Source organism: Dendrobates tinctorius, unplaced genomic scaffold, assembly GCF_039654945.1.
Source record: "Dendrobates tinctorius isolate UK_male_01 unplaced genomic scaffold, ASM3965494v1 ptg000250l, whole genome shotgun sequence".
In the NCBI taxonomy this organism is placed as follows: domain Eukaryota; kingdom Metazoa; phylum Chordata; class Amphibia; order Anura; family Dendrobatidae; genus Dendrobates; species Dendrobates tinctorius.
The window spans coordinates 5,019,909-5,039,111 of NW_027361917.1; the positions used below are offsets into that span (position 1 = coordinate 5,019,909).

Here is a 19,203-nt window from a genome sequence, read left to right on the forward strand (position 1 = left end):
TAATCGTATTGACCTGGGAAGTGCATTCCAAAGAATTGGCGCAGCACGTGTAAAGTCTTGGAGACGGGAGTGGGAGGTTCTGATTATTGAGGTCATCAGCAGAACGGAGGGCGCGGGTAGGGTGGTATACTGAAACAAGGGAGGAGATGTAGGGTGGTGCTGAGCCATGAAGGGCTTTGTGGGTGAGGGTAATAAGTTTGTACTGGATTCTGGAGTGGATGGGTAGCCAGTGTAATGACTGGCACAAGGTAGAGGCATCGGTGTAACGATTGGTGAGGAATATGATCCTGGCTGCAGCATTCAAGACAGATTGGAGAGGGGAGAGTTTGGTATGAGGGAGACCGATTAGAAGAGAGTTACAATAGTCGAGACGAGAATGAATAAGAGAAACAGTAAGAGTTTTTGCAGAGTCAAAAGTAAGAAAAGGTCGAATTCTAGAAATGTTTTTGAGGTGCAGATGACAAGAGCGAGCCAGTGATCGAATGTGGGGGGCAAAGGAAAGCTCGGAGTCAAGTATGACCCCAAGACAGCGGGCATGTTGCTGGGGAGTAATAGTGGAACCACACACAGAAATGGCAATGTCGGGTATAGGTACATTAGTAGAGGGAGGAAACACAAGGAGTTCAGTCTTTGACTGGTTCAGTTTCAGATATAGTGAGGACATGATGTTAGACACAGCGTTTAGACAATCGCCGGTGTTTTCTAGAAAGGCTGGCGTGATGTTAGGAGAAGAAGCGTATAATTGGGCTAAGGTCACATTTTTCTGTAGCAAATAGGAGTCCTCAAGTAGAGTCAAAATTCCTGTTTCTTCATATCAGTCAGTAGCTAAAATATATGCAGTGTATATACACACAGTGATGGCCAAATGTATTGGCACCTTTAAAATTGTTCCAGAAAATTATTGCAATTCCATATGCTTTGTTATACAGGTCTTTTTTTTCCTTTGTGCGTAATGGACCAACACGAAAAAAAAATGAGAAAAAAAGGCAAATTCAACATCATTTCTCACAAAACCCTCAAAATGAGCAAGTCAAAAATGACGGCTCCCCACTTAATATTTGGTTGCACACTCTTTGTAATAAATAGCTGCAATCAACTGCTTCCTGTAACCATCAACAAGCTTTTTACATCTCTCCACTGGAATATTGGACCACTCTTCTTTTGCAAACTGCTCCAGGTCTTTCATATTTGAAGGGTGCCTTCTGCCAACAGCAATTTTAAGATCTCTCCGCAGGTGTTCAATGGAATTTAGGTCTGGACTCATTGAGGACCACTTCAGAATTCTCCAGCGCTTTGTTTCCATCCACTCCTGGGTGCTTCTTGAAGTATGTTTGGGGTCATTGTACAGTTGGAAGATGCATGACCTAGGAAGCAAACTCAGTTATCTGACACTGGACACTACGTTGCGGCCCAAAATTCTTTGGTAATCTTCAGATTTGATAATGCCTTGCACACAGTCAAGGCACCCAATGCTAGCGGCAGCAAAACCACCACCAAACATCTTTAAATATTCACCATATTTGACTGTAGGTACAGTGTTCTTTTCTTTGTAGACCTCATTCCATTTTCGGTAAACAGTAGAATGATATGCTTTAGTAAAAAGCTCTATCTTCGTCTCATCTGTCCACAAGACATTTTCCCAGAAGGATTTTGGTTTACTCAGGTACATGTTGGCAAACTGCAGTCTAGCTTTATTTTATGTCTGTGTGTCAGCAGTGGGGTCCTCCTGGGTCTCCTACCATAGTGCTTCATTTCATTCAAAAGTCGATGGATAGTTTGCGCTGACATTGATGTCCCCTGAGCCTGCAGGACATCTCGAATTTCTTTGGAACCTGATTGGGGCTATTTATCCACCATCTGGACCATCGTGCGTTGCAGCCTTTCATCAATTTTTCTCTGCCGTCCACAGCCAGGGAGATGAGCTACATTGCTATGGGTTGTAAAATTCTTGATTATGTTGCGCACCGTAGACAAAGGAACGTCAAGATCTCTGGAGATGGACTTGTAACCTTGAGATTGTTGATATTTTTCACCAATTTTGGTTCTCAACTCCTCAGACAGTTCTCTTCTCCACTTTCTGTTCTCTATCCTTAGCGTGGCACACACAGACACACAATGCAAAGATTGAGGCAAAGTCTCCCCTTTTTAATCTGTTTTCAGTGTGATTTCCACATTGTCAACACCTGTTACTTGCCACAGGTGAGTTTGAACGAGCATCACATGCTTGAAACAAAAATTCTTGCCCTCATTTTTTGGAAACGTGTCAACAATTTTGTCCAGTCCATTTTTGTGCTTTTGTGTGAAACTATGTCAAATTTGCCTTTTTGTTCTCTTTTTTTGGTGTTGTTCCAATACACACAAAAGAAATAAACATGTGTTTAACAAAACAACCCAAGCGCATGCGCTCTGTGCACCCTTAGCGTGGCCAAACAGTTCACTGCATTCCTACCTACTTGTCCTCCATATACAGTATCTCTGTACTTCTCTTCATTGATTAACAGCTCTGGCTTTATAGGAGCCAGAGAAGGGTGAAGATAGATAGAAATACAAGTAAATGGAAAGGTGCATGGAACTGTTTCATCAATGCCAAGGATGCACTGAGCGATTATGCTTGGTTTGAATAGTTATGTTGTGCCAATATATATATATACAGTGGGTGCGGAAAGTATTCAGACCCCTTTAAATTTTTGTACTCTTTGTTTCATTGCAGCCATTTGGTAAATTCAAAAAAGTTAATTTCTTTTTCTCAATGTACATGCTGTACCCCATCTTGACTGGAATAAAACAGAAAGGTAGAAATTTTTGCAAATTTATTAAAAAAGAAAAACTGAAATATCACCTGGTTATAAGTATTCAGACCCTTTGCTCAGTATTGAGTAGAAGCACCCATTTGAGCCAGTACAGCCATGAGTCTTCTTGGGAATGATGCAACAAGTTTTTCACACCTGGATTTGTGGATCCTCTGCCATTCTTCCTTGTATATCCTCTTCATTTCCATCAGGATGGATGGTGAATGTTGGTGGACAGCCATTTTCAGGTCTCTCCAGAGATGCTCAATTGGTTTTGGTCAGGGCTCTGGCTGGGCCAGTCAAGAATGGTCACAGAGTTGTTCTGAATCCACTCCTTTGTTATTTTAGCTGTGTGCTTAGGGTCATTGTCTTGTTGGAAGGTGAACCTTCGGCCAAGTCTGAGGTCCAGAGCACTCTGGATGAGGTTTTCATCCAGTATATCTCTGTACTTGGCCGCATTCATGTTTCCTTCAATTGCAACCATTCGTCCTGTCCCTGCAGCTGAAAAACACCCCCATAGAATGATGCTGCCACCACCATGTTTTACTGTTGGGATTGTATTGGGCAGGTGATGAGCAGTACCTGGGTTTCTCCACACATACTGCTTAGAATTATCACCAAAAAGGTCTATCTTCGTCTCATCAGACCATAGCATCTTATTTCTCATTGTCTGGGAGTCCTTCATGTGTTTTTTTTAGCAAACTCTATGCGGGTTTTCATATGTCTTGCACTGAGGAGAGGCTTCCATTGGGCCACTCTGCCATAAAGGCCCGACCGGTGGAGGGCTGCAGTGATAGTTGACTTTGTGGAACTTTCTCTCATCTCCCTACTGCATCTGTGGAGCTCAGCCACAGTGATTTTGGGGTTCTTCTTTACCTCTCTCACCAAGGCTCTTCTCCCATGATTGCTCAGTTTGGCTGGATGGACAGGTCTAGGAAGACTTCTGGTGGTCCCAAACTTCTTCCATTTAAGGGTTATGGAGGCCACTGTGCTCTTAGGAACCTTGAGTACTGCAGAAATTCTGTTGTAACCTTGGCCAGATCTGTGCCTTGCCACAGTTCTGTCTCTGAGCTCCTTGGCCAGTTTCTTTGACTTCATGATTCTCATTTGGTCTGACATGCACTGTGAGCTGTGAGGTCTTATATAGACAGGTGTGTGCCTTTCCAAATCAAGTCCTATCAGTTTAATTAAGTACAGCTGGACCCCAATGAAGGAGTAGAACCATCTCAAGGAGGATCACAATGAAATGGACAGCATGTGACTTAAATATGAGTGTCTGAGCAAAGGGTCTGAATACTTATGACAATGTATTTTTTTTTTCTTTTTTAATAAATTTGCAAAAATTTCTACATTTCTGGGTTTCTTTGAGTCAAGATGGGGTGCAGAGTGTACATTAATGAGAAAAAAAATGAACGTTTTTCCATACCCACTGTATATATCACTTTTCCCAGCCCTGGAGGAATATGATGTGTAGACCTGTGCACCTTTTTGATAAAGTTACATACCTAATATTTTACTGAAGCCACCTGTGGTACACATACAGTATGTAATTATGTTCTGTACTATTTATACAGGGCAATGGCATAGCACTAATAGCTTTAGCCCCGGCAGCAGCTATGGGGCCTGTGAGTTGGGGCGCCCAGTTCCAGAGCCGCACCCCCTCTCCCCCATCACACTTTCAACTGCATCTGCAACCTAAATGCAGATACAATTGAAAGCAATGAAGGATCAGGGAGCCGTCAGCTTACGCTTCCGTCATTGTCCCTGTGCATCTCAGCACAGATGTCTCATTGAAGCAGGCATGATGGCGTTACTGCAACTTCAGACCACTTGCTGCAGAGACCAGAGTAGCGGAGGAACAGGGAGAGGTGAGTATTTTTTTTAACTAATGAGTAAATTGTGGGGCCATTATACTATATACAGGGCTATGTGGGGGCCATTATACTATTTGCAGGGCTATGTGGGTGGCCATACTGTGTGGTAGGATGTGTGGTGGCAATTATACTGTTTGGAATGCTGTATGGGAGCCAAATAATACTGTTTAGAGGGCTATGTTGGGGGTCATTACACTGCTTGGAGGGCCATTATACTGTGTGAAGGGTTATGTGGGGGCCATTATACTATGTGCAGGGCTATGTCATGTCCATTATACTATTTGCAGGGCTATGTGGGGGCCATTATACTATGTGCAGGGTTATGTGGGGGGCATTATACTATTTGCAGGGCTATGTGGGTGGCCATCATACTGTGTGGTAGGATGTGTGGTGGCAAATATACTGTTTGGAATGCTGTATGGAAGCCAAATAATACTGTTTAGAGCGCTATGTGGAGGGTCACTACACTGCTGGAGGGCTAATGGGGGGCCATTATACTGTGTGCGTGCCATCATACAGTGTGGAGGGTATTGTAGAGTCCATACTGTGTGAAGGGGTGTTGGGGCCATTATATTTTATGGAGGGCCATCATATTGTATGGAGAGCTGTGTGGGGGCCATCATACTGCATGCAGGCGTGTTTAGGCCTTTATACTGTATGGAGGGCTATTATATTGTATGGAGGGCATTGAGGGGGCCTTCATATTGTATGGGGAGCTGTGAGGGGGCCATCATATTGTGTGGACGGAATATGTCAGGGCCATCCTACTGTGCGTGGGGGTCTGTGGGTGTCATCATACTGCTTTGAGGTCACTGTGGTGGCATCACATTGTGTTGAGGTAACTGTGGGGGTATCACACTTAGCAAGGGGGCTACTATAGGGTCATCATCATACCGTGCTTGCGGAGGAGTTCACTGTGGGTCTATCATACTGTGTTTGTGGGGCAGTTTTGTTGGCATCATACTTTATGGGGGCCAGGAAAGGGGTATCTTAGTGCGTTGGAAAACTAAGGGGACTCAAAAGTTGCTAAATTACTCAGGGCTGCAAAGTTGTGAGATATGTACTTTTGTGACCCAGCTGAATATTAGGATTTCTGCTATGGGGCTCCATGATTTCTACGTTACAGGGTACGTTATTTTTGCAAATGGTGATAAAATGATGGTTAGATTGTAATACTCAGAGAAGACATCCTAAGCCCTAGAAATCAATTCACTAACCTCATTTATTAACATACGACTAGCCATGGAGAGACGAGTTTTGGGGGGAAAGTGACTGGTTATCATGATCCTCAATCCAGCCTCTGAGAATGATAGTTGATGTGGATATGCTGAAAGTATCTCATCCACCATTATCACTGATGTTTTACGGTGAAAATTTCCTATGGATAAAAATAAAGATGTGATGATTTTGGAAATATATAATAGATGCCAGTCAAAAGAATCCCAATAAGGATACCACATGCATTTATTTATAATGTGTGATGAATTGGTGCAAGTTCTTTAAGTGAATCTGCCAGCAGGTCTTTGCTACCTCATCTGAGAAGAGAATAATGTAGGGGCAGAGACCCTGATTCGAGCAATGTGTCACTTACTAGGCTGCTTGCTGTCATTTCTATAAAATCAGTGTTTTATCTGCTGCAGATCTAGCAGCTATCTGAATGTTGCACTAAATCTTGCACACACTACTGATTGGCTGCTTTCGGTGTACACTGTGCATAGGCAGAAAAATGCCAATCAGTGTTGGGGTGGATTTACACAAAGCTCATGAATATTGAGGACTAATTGGTAGAACGTTTACTAGTCCTTTATTGCAGTGTTCCTCAATTGCATTCCCTGATGCCCACCAACAGATCATGTTTTGGGGACTCCTTTGTATTGCACAGGTGATAATTCCATCATGCAAAATTAAGGGGATCCTGAAAACATGATCTGTTGGTGGGACTTGAGGAATGGGGTTGAGGAACACTGCTGTAATGATAATCTCCTGCTGATAAAACTGATTTTATCAAGTCTACAGCAAGAAGTGCAATAAGATACACATTGCTGTAATCAGGATTTCTACACTAAATTGCGAAAAAAGGCAAAAACTGACTAGTACCTCCTAACAGCATAAAGCAAGTGTGAACTAATGCGAGCTGTCATGACTGCATATTATCAAACCAAAGAATGCGACAGCACACCGCTAATAAATATGCAAACATTGATTATATGACATTTACATTACTGGTATATGGAATACACGGTACTCATAAAATAAATATACTTGCACAAATTGGCAAATTCGTATGAGCCCAGGCAACCTTTCTCTGGTAAGACCCTAAGCCTAATAATTATCAAATGTGGCTCTCACAGGCTAAAATCCTACAAATTTAAAGGGCTGCTAGGATCCAGAACTAATTAAAAAAAACAGCCTTAAGGCTCATCCAGATGTAGTCTTTTTCCCCCTGCACAATCTATCTGTGCTTTTCCTGGATAGAACTCATACCTAATATAGTCTATGGCGCTGTTCACATGTCCAACTTTTTTCTCGGGCCAAGTGGTCAGCGTAAAATCATGATACGTCCACGACATGTCCGATAATAATCCAAGTGTTAGATCAAAATTAGCAATGCAAGTCCGAACAACACTCGGATGCCATCTGATTGCAACCTATTTTTCAGTGACTGGTAGATAGGAGAAGGTAGAGACATTTTTTTGTTTCATCTCAAGAAAAGTTAATGAAACTTGGACCAAACTTGGATTAAACTTGGATGACGCTCAGGTGACAATATGATTAAATTGAACAAAATGACTGATGAAACTGACCGTTTTTATTGTATGTTAAAAAAAATGGACATCTGACTGAGCCCTGCGGCTGATTGGAGGAGTGATCAGTCAAATATGGAGGCAGTCAACACAATCAATAGTATGCTACAAAACACTGACCAGCACCTCCTAACAGTATAAAGATTTGTGAATAAATGAACAACTAGGTGTCACCATTCTGCAAGCCAAAGGGGTGTGTCCTTAGAAAGTGTGACACTGGTAGTGCTGATTGGTCAGTATCAGACTGTGTAGGGCCAAACCACACCAATCATACGTTTCCAGTAGCCTTAACAGAGGAATGGCGCAGGGTAGAGCTTCTCCATAATTATTCTGATTAGTATCCCTGTGACATGGAGGGGGAGGAGGGAAGCTGTGACTCATCTATTGTCAGTACAGGATCTTAATGTCCCTTTACATTAATTTAATAATCCAGGGGTTTGTATGACCATAAGTCAGGATGTCCTAAATAATAAAAATAAAGCTAATAGTGTTCTGACTTGTCTTAGTTTTCACTATGTTGAAGTAAAAACAAACTAAAAAAAGTTTTAACCAGTACTGGACTGCATTTTATGATAATCACCACCATCAATGTAGCTGGAGAATTAAGACCTGTATGTAAATTGTAGATACAACTGCAGGTAAATTCACCTTTTTTGAGTAACACCACAGTGGCATCACAGTTGACGTTGTCATCTATTTCTGCATTACTTGCCAGCCCATTTGCCAGGTTTCCTGCTCCTTTTTTCCTCTTTTCCAAGCACTGGTGTATGGATGAGTTGAATCTGGATTAAAAGAGTATCTGGATTATTCACTGTAGTTAGCGGCATTAATACACAGGTCCTAACTGCTTAAATAGTGACAATTTCCTCCCATATTGAGCTATGCATGAAGTTCAGCTGTAAAAAGAAAACTTTGACCTAAGTTTTCTTTCACACATCCGGCTTTTTGAATCCGGCACGATGCGGCGAAACGTGTGAAAACCGGATCCGGAATTGGATCCGGTTTTGTCACATAGAAAGTAATGATCGCCGCATCGTGCCAGATGTACATGCGACGGCACCGGTTATTTCCGGATACGGCAAAAATGCGCCGTCCGGCGCAACGTTCCCTGCAACGTTTTTTTGCAGCGCCGGAACGGCTTTTTAAAGTGCGCATGCCCAGACACTGAGAGATTTAACCCCACAAGTGCCCGGCAAGCGCACGTGCTCTCTCTCTCTCTCCTTCCTCCATACATTTCTTTGTCTGCCTCGCTCGTCCCCCACTCTCTCCAGATGGCTCTCATGGCTGCGGCTCCGCTCTATACAGCTGGCTCTCGTCCCCCGGTGCTGCGGCTCCTTTAAATATTATCCAAGCCGCATAAGGCGACGCATCCACATCCGGTGTCACCGCTACAGGCCGGATCCGGCGGCACGGCTTTTCGCCGCTCGCCGCCGGAACCCTGACACCGGATGTGTGGAAGAAGCCTAAGATGACCTGATGGCAAGCGTTTGCCATCTTTATGCCTCCTATCTACCGATGATGACTCATTTTTAGATTTGTATAGCCTTATCAGTTTTGTATCACTGGGGATGTGCTACTATTAGGCTATGTGCACACGCTGCAGTTTTTGCTGCAGTTCTGCTGCAGTTTTGGCCGCAGCAGAACTGCAGCAGTTCTGCAGACAGTGTACAGTAGCATGTTATCCTATGGGATTTACAATTTTCTGTGCACACGCTGCAGATTTTTAACTGCGGAAAAGCATGAAGTAACCACTGGACCCCAGATAAGAATGAGTAATCTCTTTAGTGCCATCCATGAGGGATCCTAAAATCAACCCATTACTGTCCAAAATCATCAGGAATTCTGAGATTACCCTTTGACTGTCAAAAACATTGTTTTGAATTGACATTAACCCTGTCATGGATGCTGACACTTACTGCTTTGTTGCCATTGACCACTCTACTGCTATAGACCTAGCGAAACAGGCATTAACCCCTTTCACCAAGCTACCAAGTGTTATGTGCCTGTGCCAACAGGTATAACACAATTTGGGCAAACTCTCATGGTCACCAGTATTTCCCATCAGAAAGTGCTACCGCTTATCCTTAAAGGGAATCTGTCACCAGGTTTATCCTTCCCAATCTAAGAATACCATAGAAAAGGGAAACAGACGGATGTCAGTGGTGGGTCACTTTCTGGGCTTCTTACTGTAGCTTTGTTAAAATCACTATCTGCTACAAACCTTTGTCACAATTCCCTAAACTCCAGCTGATGATTGGCAGCTCTCATTGCATTAGCAAAAATCTGTCGATCAGCTCTTCGACTAGGGCATAGCTCATTAATATCGAGCTTATCATTAAGACACCAAGCATAGCTGCAACAAGTAAAGCAGTGATTTAGCAAAAGTACAGCAAGAAGCCCAGTAAGTCACCCAGTGTAAGAATCAAGGTATCTGTCCCTACTTTATGCTGCTCTAACATGAGGCAGCAAAAAACTGGTGACTGACTCCTTTCTGAGCCAGGAGAAAAACACCTTATAACTTTCCTACATAGTAAAATATGTGCCCCCTTTTGCCACTTTGATTTGTTGCCCTATCTCTTTTTCTTACCTTGATGGTCAAATATGACTAGAGTTTATGGCATTTTCAGAGGATTTCTGTACATATGTACATATATATATATATATATATATATATATACAACGAGTGAAATAAGTATTGACTGTTTCACCAATTTACTACGTGAATATATTTCTAAAGGTGCTGTTGATATTAAATTCTCACCAGATGTCGGCAACAACCCATCCAATCCACTCAGGCAAATAAATCAAACCATAGATGTCCATAAATTAAGTTATGTGTAATAATAAGAAATTAAAAAAATTGAGCTCACTTACTGAAATTTATTTAATGCTTGGTACAAAATCCTTTATTGGTGATGACAGCTTCAAGACACTAACCATATATAGAAACTAGTCACATGCATTGTTCAGGTGTGATTTTGTCCCGTGGGCTCCTTCTATGACCTCTGAGCTTTAGTTACTTCCATACATCTTCTGTTGGATTAAGGTCGGGTGATTGGCTGGGCCATTCTTGCAGCTTTATTTTCTTTCTCTGAAACCATTTGACGGTTTCTTTGGCTGCGTGTTTGGGATCATTGTCTTGATGAAATATCCACCATCATTTCATCATCATTCTGGTAGATGGCAGCAGATTTTTATCAAGAATGTTTCTGTATATATGGTCATTCATCCTTTCAATTACATGAAGTTTGCCAGTGCCGTATGCCGAAAAAGAGGCCAACACCATGATGTTCCCACCTCCAAATTTCACTGCTGGTATGGTATTTTAATAAGGTGTGTATTATGGCATCCAAAGAGTTTAATTTTGGTCTTCTCTGACCATACTATATAGTCACAGAATTTCACAGGCTTGTCTAAGCGTTGTTGAGCAAACCTTAAACGTGCTTGAACATGCTTTTTCTTCAGCAATGGAGTCTTACGTGGTGAGCGTGCATACAGGCCATGTAGGCTACGTGGTGAGCGGCTATACAGGCCATGGAGGTTGAATGCATTACATATACATTTCTTTCTTTTCTTTGAAACAATTGTACCTGCTGATTCAAGGTCCTTCTGTAGCTCTCTACAGGTGGTCTTTGGCTTTTGGACAACTCTTCTGATAATTATTTTTACTCCTCTGACTGAAATCTTGTGGGGAGCATCTGGTCATGTCCTGTTCATGGTGAAATGATGTTCTTTCCACTTCGGGTTATTGTCCTAACAGTGCTCACTGGAACCTTCAGTAGTTAAGAAATTCCTCTGTAACCAATGACATTAGCATGTTTTGAAACAATAAGGTTGCAAAGGTATTGAGGCAGCTCACAGGTTTTACCGATCATGAGATGTTTCTTGTGTGGCACCTTGGTAATGAGACACCATTTATAGGACATCAGTTGAACCAACTGATATTTTTCACAAAGTGATTGCTTTCTAAGTACTGATAGATTTCAGCTGGTGTCATGACTTTCTATGGCTGTGCACATCTCTTGTTTTACATGCTCAATACTCTTTCCCTATGTAATTTCTCATTATTACATGTAACTTAATTTATGGACATCTCCGGTTTGATGTATTTGGCTGTGTGAATTGGATGGGTTCTTCCTGACATTTGTTGAGAATTTCTTGTCAAGAGAACGTTTAGAAATATATTTACTTAGAAAATTGGTGATGTGTTCAATACTTATATCTTATTTTAAAATCCTTTCTATTATCAAGAGAGGAGGGATTTTTAATTCCATAATTTACAACTCCTTGCCTAGATCACCGTTTGGAGTCTGAGAGAGTCTTTATCACCGTAAAAAGAAAATCTGAAGCTGTTTTAATCACTGAAAGTGACCATCCTCAGGCCCCCAGCGTTTTTTTCATGCACCAGAGGCAAAGTTGCTTTTGCTAGTAGTCCTGGAGAGTTCTCAGTTCAGACCAGTGGAATAACCAACCATGCCTCTGGTTCACACTGGCAACCTCCAGGAGTGTACCGCCCTAGGCAAAGCATTAAGCCGGGCTGCAGAGGAGCGCTGCGTTCCTGAAGACAGAAGACTAGAACACTCCTTTGACATGTAACTAACTTACTTCATTATAAGAATGTAAATCGCATACATGGTGACCAGAATGACAGATTCCCACCTATGAAGAGAAAAAATGAGACATTGTAGATTGCTGTTGGTAAAAGCAGAATAAAAATCATGTAACAAAGTGTGTTACATAACAATACATTCTGTTGTGCTTTACTTACCAGGATACTTTTTCATCATATATAAACTGTGAAAAAAAAGAGAAATTAATCAGTGCAAACAATAACGATGTTTTCCATTTTTCTGGGAGATTTCTTTATGCTCCTGTATTATTTAATAGGTAACGGTGTGTAATCTGTAGTAAGTTATTATAGTGACCTGTACCAGAGCTTGGTCTCCTTGATCTTTTGCATCTGGAGGTTACAACACCTCTGGTGACATTCAATTCCATCTTTAAGGTTTGTCACTTATTGTTCTTCACATATAGAAGTCAATGGAAAAGCAGAGAGCTTACCTAAAGTGATAAACTTCCATATGTTTGGAGTTTCTTCAGGTTGATGAAACTACCATCTTGCATAAGGCCCTGGGAGAAAAGAGACCCAGCCCTGATTGGCCTCAACCCCTGATACTAAGTAGATAGAGTCTGTAGAGAAAAAGTGAATATCCTCCAGCGGTAGCCAAAAATATAAAAAATATACCAGTAGTTTATAAATCACATTAAAAACCAAAATATAAAAAATATACCAGTAGTTTATAAATCACATTAAAAACCAAAATATAAAAAATAAAGTTTATTAATCACATTAAAAACTACAGTTTTTAATGTGATTAATGAACTACAGTATATTTTATTATATTTTTGGCTACCGCTGGAGGATATTCTCTTTTTTTCTGCTATTTATTGCCACGTCCGTGGCTGGTATGGCTCCGTCCTCTGCCTAACAGATGAAAACTGCTAATCAAAGTTTGGTGAGTTGACTATTCCTGTACCCCATATCTCCCTCTGTTTTCTAAGTAGAATCTGTAGAGGATCTTTGTCTCCAGGTACTGCCTTGTAGCCAATGGAAAGGTGGTAAAGGAAGAAACAAACACCAGATCCCTGTCAAAAACCATTATGTGGGTCCATTTTGATATTTTATATATGCCATCTAACACTGGCTTTGTGTATGGATAGCTGAAATATGATTTTCAGGTTACATTGCCAATCTTTGCACTGGTTGCCCATCCGCTACAGAATACAACATAAACTTATCAAACTCATCCACAAAACCCTCCAGAGTTCTGCACCTTCTTACATCTCCTTCCTTACCTCTGTCTCCCACGCTACCCGTGTTCTCCATTCTGCTTGTCCTCCATAATACAAACCTCCCTCTTCTCCCCTGTCAAGACATTTCTCGTGCTGCACCAGTTCTCTGGAATGCACTAACCCAGACAAACTGGTTAATTCCCAGTATCCACAGTTTTATGTGTTCCCTAAAATTACATCTCTGTCCTATCACGTCACTTCACTAATCTAACTGCTCTCTGTTTCTGTTCTTTCATTTTCCTTAGAATCTCGTCCTTTCTATCATCTATTTCCACATCCTCCACACACTCAGTAGGAAAATAATTATGATGGCAGGCGGCATAAAACATGTCAGGTAAAAGTTCTGATGATAAATGGCAGAATAATAAGGTTACTTTGATTCCCTATATGGCACTGAAAATGGTGCCCACTGCCTAGTACAGGGACTGCTGATTTCCCCCTTCCCGAATATAATAACAGAAGGGGTCACATTGGAAGTTTTATGAATTATTTAGCGTTGGAAACCAACATTGTATTTTACATTGATGCTGGTCTATTCAAAAAGAAAAGGTTTTCCTTCTTCCTTTTCTTTAATTTGTGCTAGATTTCACTTTTAGTTTGCAAGCTCCTAAAGAAATCCCCTTATATATCCTATGATGTCCTCAGGAAGATGTATTTCTGCTGAATGTATGAAAATATCCCTTTGACCACTAGGTGGCACTTTACCACTATTTATTGATGCACTGCTCCCCCCATGATCGCTCTCATTCCTGGATGGTTATTATAGTATAAGTGCAAATGTACTTTTCCTACTATGTCAAGAAAGAACAAAATGATGTTATTAATGTATTGCCATAAATCAGGATCCCTCTTTGAAGACCTTTTTGGGGGCAGGACGCTCCATATGTAATTTTAAATGAATTAAATTCTATCATAACTGTTGGAAAATGTATAACAGATGAGCCTATCACATGGGACAACTTTCATGAACTCTAGATGCATCAGCTTCTAAAGAGATCCCAAATTTAAACACCTATTAGTCGTAGACACAAATAATTTAAGGATAAAACGCGCCAGTTTGGGTTATCTAAACTGTTCATTTAAAGGAAGATTTATAAGAAATTGGAGTCAGACAAAATGTGTTTGAAATGACGGCAGAATGTGGGCTCTGAACACGACTTAACACCCGGAAGGGGCAATAAAGCGAAGTTTATTCGCACAAATCACTCCTTAGGCTTTTGTGAGCAATAACCTACTGTATACTTGTGTGCAATGTAGCATCTGTTCTCAGTTTACTGTTGAATGGAAAAAGGAAAATGTATGGACATATGTTCTCACTTAAAGGGATTCTGTCAGCAGGATTTTGCTATGTAAACTGAGGACATCATGAGCTAAGGGTTAAAACACTGAACTCAATTACATGTCACATGTCCGGCTGTGCGTGGTGATTTACGTAGACTGAAGCTTTAATTACCTTTTCATTATCATTGCTGTGAAAAGCTAGTCAAGTCCTTGCAAGTCTGACCACACCCCATTCTGTGATAAGCAGCTCACTATCTATAGACATTGCTCATACAGAGCCTGGTATGGGCGGGGTTAGCTTTCTCAGCTCTGCTGCATTGCTGAATCTAAAACTTTAGATTGTGTCAGAACGGCTTCCCCCCCCGTAAACTAAGTGATACATCATTGGAAATGTGGCCTTTAACTTCATTATGCTGCAGCTCTTAGATGAGGTAGCAAAAACCTGCTGACAGATTCTCTTTAACTCATTCTGCAGCCAGCAATAGACCGTGCAACACAGAAGCCATATTCGGGAAACAGTGCAAAATTTTTAATAAAATCCAGTGGCAGAAATTAATTTTAACCCCTAATAAATGTAGTTAGGTATTTGTTTTTCTTTTTTCATAAAGATGGACACTTTTATTAATTGGGTGTAATGCCTTTAAAACTGAGTAGAGTAAGACCGTAGATATCTGCAGCACCACTCAGCGACAGTATATGGGTAATGTAGATGCCATTTATACACAGCAGCTCACAGACAACAGCTGTTGCATACGGTTATATAGTTGTCTGTGTTTAACTGAAGAATCAACCAGATATAGATAAAAAAGCATTATTTTTACTCAATAAAAAAACATATTACTACAAGTGTCAAGTATAGTTCCTTTGAATGTCTCCTACATCCTGTGGTCATTTAGCTTTATAAATGCAGTATGTAACTGCACTAACAGAACAGTAGGGATGGAATGGACAAGAATTCCCATGGCTGTTCAGACACTAAGTCTTTTAGATTTACTTTATGAAATGTAAAAAGGATGCGTATGTTTTATACCAGTAATACAGGAGATGTCCTACATATGCCCAAACCCATAAGAAGTTTATATTTTAGAAAAATTGGAACTCATTTATTTTATTGGCATTCTGGGAAGCTTAGGGTAACAGTTATCTAACTTACATACATGGAAATTCAGAATGGCCAAGCATGTTTTCCATCTTTATATAATACCCATTACCATACATAATTCTTGGCAGAGGTTGAAGCTCCATTTTTTTCTGATACATCCTTGCATAGATTTAAAGTTAAAACATAATAATCTATCTGACATCTGTCACCAGGACGGGGATTAAGAGCACCCTCCATATTATCCATCTCATTCATTGACACAGGAGGTACACAGGTGTGGTCATAGCTGGAAGCGAGCCCATATACAAGAGCAGTATATTAACCCCTAACACATAGCTGATCATAGTGCACCTAATTATTTATCTTTAAAGGGAATCTGTCAGCGAGTTCTTGCTACCTCATCTAAGAGCAGCATGATGTAGACAATGAGACCCTAAATCCAACAAGGTATCACTAAGTTTACGGAGTGCAGCAGTTTTGACACAGTCAGGGTTTTTAGATTTAGCATGAAGCAGAGCTGAGAAAGCTATCCCTGCCCACACCAGGCTCTCCATGTACATGGTCTATAGACAGTGAGCTGCTTATCACAGAAGGGGGCGTGTTGAACTACCAGGCACACATTTCTCTAGTCCAGCAATGATAAGCTCCCAGTGCTAAATCAATGATTGCAAGTAAACAAAACCATGGAGCTTGATAAGAGAAAAATAGCTGAAATCTGTGTATTAACCCCTACAGCATGCTGTGTTCAGATTACATTACCAGTAATTGTGAGCTATAAAGTTTATTAGCTCAAGTTCTTATGTGTAATCTAATTGATAGAGTATGTGTCACGGTCACGTGTGTCTGGACGCAGCGAGTACCGCAAGGCGAACCCATATGACACACATGATCCTGGATACACCGCCTCCAGTTGGGCGAATTTAAATAATACGACGTGCAGCTGGATACACCGCCTCCAACTGGCGAATTTAGGTATTACACGTATACATACAGTAGTCTGGAAACCCCGCCTCCAGTAAGGCGAATTTAAATAATAAAGGGGGAACCTGGGTAACATTAACAATGGTTGGCCCTGCAATAGGGAATAGGGAAGTGGAGACCTCCTGTACTCCCCTGAGCCAGTGTCCCTGCACTCCTAACGTTCCCTATGCCGGTTTCGCACCGGGCGACGCACAGGAACCTAAAACCCCTAGCTCGCCCTGAACCTAAACCCTCACTAGGGAATTGGTCGGTGCAGAAACTAATCCCACCACTGCACTAAACAAACATGAGGGAAAATGACAATACAGGGGAAAACACCACTTAGCTTTCCTCTGTTGCATACGCTCCTAGCAACAGAGCCCACCACCTGTGTGCATCTTCCCCTCCACCCGGATCCATCACCATAACTGGATCCTTCACCATAGTGCAGCCTTGGAGCAGAGTCCACCACCAGTTGCATCTGTCCAGTAACAGAGTCCCAAGGATGAGTTCAGCTGCTGCCCAAAAAGTCAAGCATGCTTGAGTCCAGCTCTCAGCAACCAAGTCCCGCATGCTGAGTGCAACTCTCTCCATAGTCATCACTCCACCAAGCCATGCAACCACTTCCTGCCGACACCATAAACTGTGACTCCACCACGCCATGCCAGCCCTTATTGCAGACCACATAGCTGCCACTCGTCCCCTCTGGCTGGGCTGTGCAGGACTCATGTTCAGCTCCTTCCTCACCCAGGCTTCCTTGCCAAATGAACACAATCAATTTCACCAACAGGGATTGAACACACCTGACTCTCTTTTATAGAGCCTAACACCTGATTTGTAATTAAGTGCACATTAAACCAAAGAAACTAATGTGCACTACCACTCGCCACCACCGGGGCAACTTAGAATGAACGACACCACGTGTAATAATTCTAATGGCCACCAGGGGCAATCACATCACTTTGGCACTTAGCCAAGAGAAAAAAAAGTTCACTTATCCATTTAATCTGTCAGATCCACTCTGGATCATGACAGTATGACTGCTTTTAAGATGACAGTAGGCCCCCTAACCTACTGACCCCTGTGCAGCTGCACAGGTTGCACCAATAGTATGGCAGACTTCAGAAATGGCCTTACGCAGCTGGCACCTGCTTCTAACAGCAGCGAGCAGAGCTTGCTCAGATCGCTGCTGTTTTACCTAATAAATGTCAATCGGTAACAGAGGTATGGTTTTGATCAGCATGGGCATCTGTTTGTGTGGCGCCCCTGAAGCTCCAGTCGCCACAGAGGTACTGCACCTCCTCCTGAGGTGTGGTACCCCACTATCCAGGTAAGGTGGAGACACCTGACCACACTCCAACACCTGCATCCCACACAACATAGTAGTGTAGCAAAGCACCTTTGGTGGCTCCCTGCTTGGAACATGAAGAATGCTGGGAGGTGGGTGGAGCTTAGACTGCACAAGAGAGCGGGAGAATATTAGGATAAGGTCAGTCTGTGAGAGAAGATCCCCTGAGAGGGATGGAGTGAAGGAAGTGCTGCAGCAGACTCCTGTGACCTGGAGCTGCTGGCACAGGAAAGAGCCATAGAAAGCCTGATTCTTCAGAAGGAAGATAGTTTAGTACGGAACGTAAGGAGAAGAAGAGAACAAAGGACTAGGGTCAGAGCAGAGCCCTTCCTCAAGTTTGAAGCACATGGCCGGGGTCCTCCGGTCCCCGAGGTTGTATGGATACTGATGTTCCGGCAGCAGACACCGGAGGAATAGACGTTGTCACCACTTTATTCCCACCTAAGACTTGGGGGCACAACAGCAACGTGGGTGAGCCTGGACTTGATAGCAAGGAGTCCCCGAAGCAGGCTACAGCTGTCTGCCGTACAAGTAGAGTTCTAAGTAACATCAAGAAGGAGGAACTTGAGTTTAACACCTTCCTGACATCCGACGTACTATCCCGTCCACGGTACCCGGGCCCGTGGACGGGATAGTACGTCTACCGCGATCAGCGGCGCCCACGTGGTGAGCGCCGCTGATCGCGGCCGGGTGTCAGCTGATTATCACAGCTGACACCGGGCACTATGTGTCAGGGGCTGTCACGGACCGCCCCCGACATGTTAACCCCTTGCACACCGCGATCAAACATGATCGCGGTGTACCGGGAGTTAAAGGGAAGCATCGGGAGGGAGGAGGCTCCCTCCGTGCTTCCCTGAGCCCCTCACGGCAGCGCAACGTGCAGCGCTGCTGCCGGAGGCTCCTATCCTCCAGGCCCCCGGATCCAAGATGGTGACGGGGGCCTTCGGGGACCTGAGGAAGCTGGCTTCCTCAGTGCCTGCAAAGCGCAGGCAAGAGGAAGTCTTCTTCAATGCCTGTGACAGATTGCTGATCTGTCACAGTGATCTGTGATGTGACAGATCAGCGATCTGTCACAGGACAGTGATGTCTCACCTGGGACTATGTAATAAAGTAAAAAAAAATTAAAAAAAAATGTAAAAATAAATTAAAAAAAAATCGCCAAATAAATTAGAAAAAAAAAAAAAAATATTCC

General features: G+C 42.4%; 1 protein-coding gene across 3 annotated transcripts in view; it reads right to left on the reverse strand.

Moving 5' to 3' along the window:
* The window catches only part of SLC24A3 (solute carrier family 24 member 3), a 592,036-nt gene that overhangs the window by 129,869 nt on the left and 442,964 nt on the right, over window positions 1–19,203 (reverse strand). For all 3 annotated transcript variants that reach the window (XM_073557431.1, XM_073557430.1, XM_073557429.1), the window contains exons 8-11: window positions 12,236–12,261; window positions 12,073–12,126; window positions 8,116–8,249; window positions 5,881–6,041 (exon numbers count right to left, since the gene is read on the reverse strand). In XM_073557431.1, coding sequence (XP_073413532.1) covers window positions 5,881–6,041; window positions 8,116–8,249; window positions 12,073–12,126; window positions 12,236–12,261 — 375 coding nt within the window. The remainder of the gene's footprint in view (window positions 1–5,880; window positions 6,042–8,115; window positions 8,250–12,072; window positions 12,127–12,235; window positions 12,262–19,203) is intronic.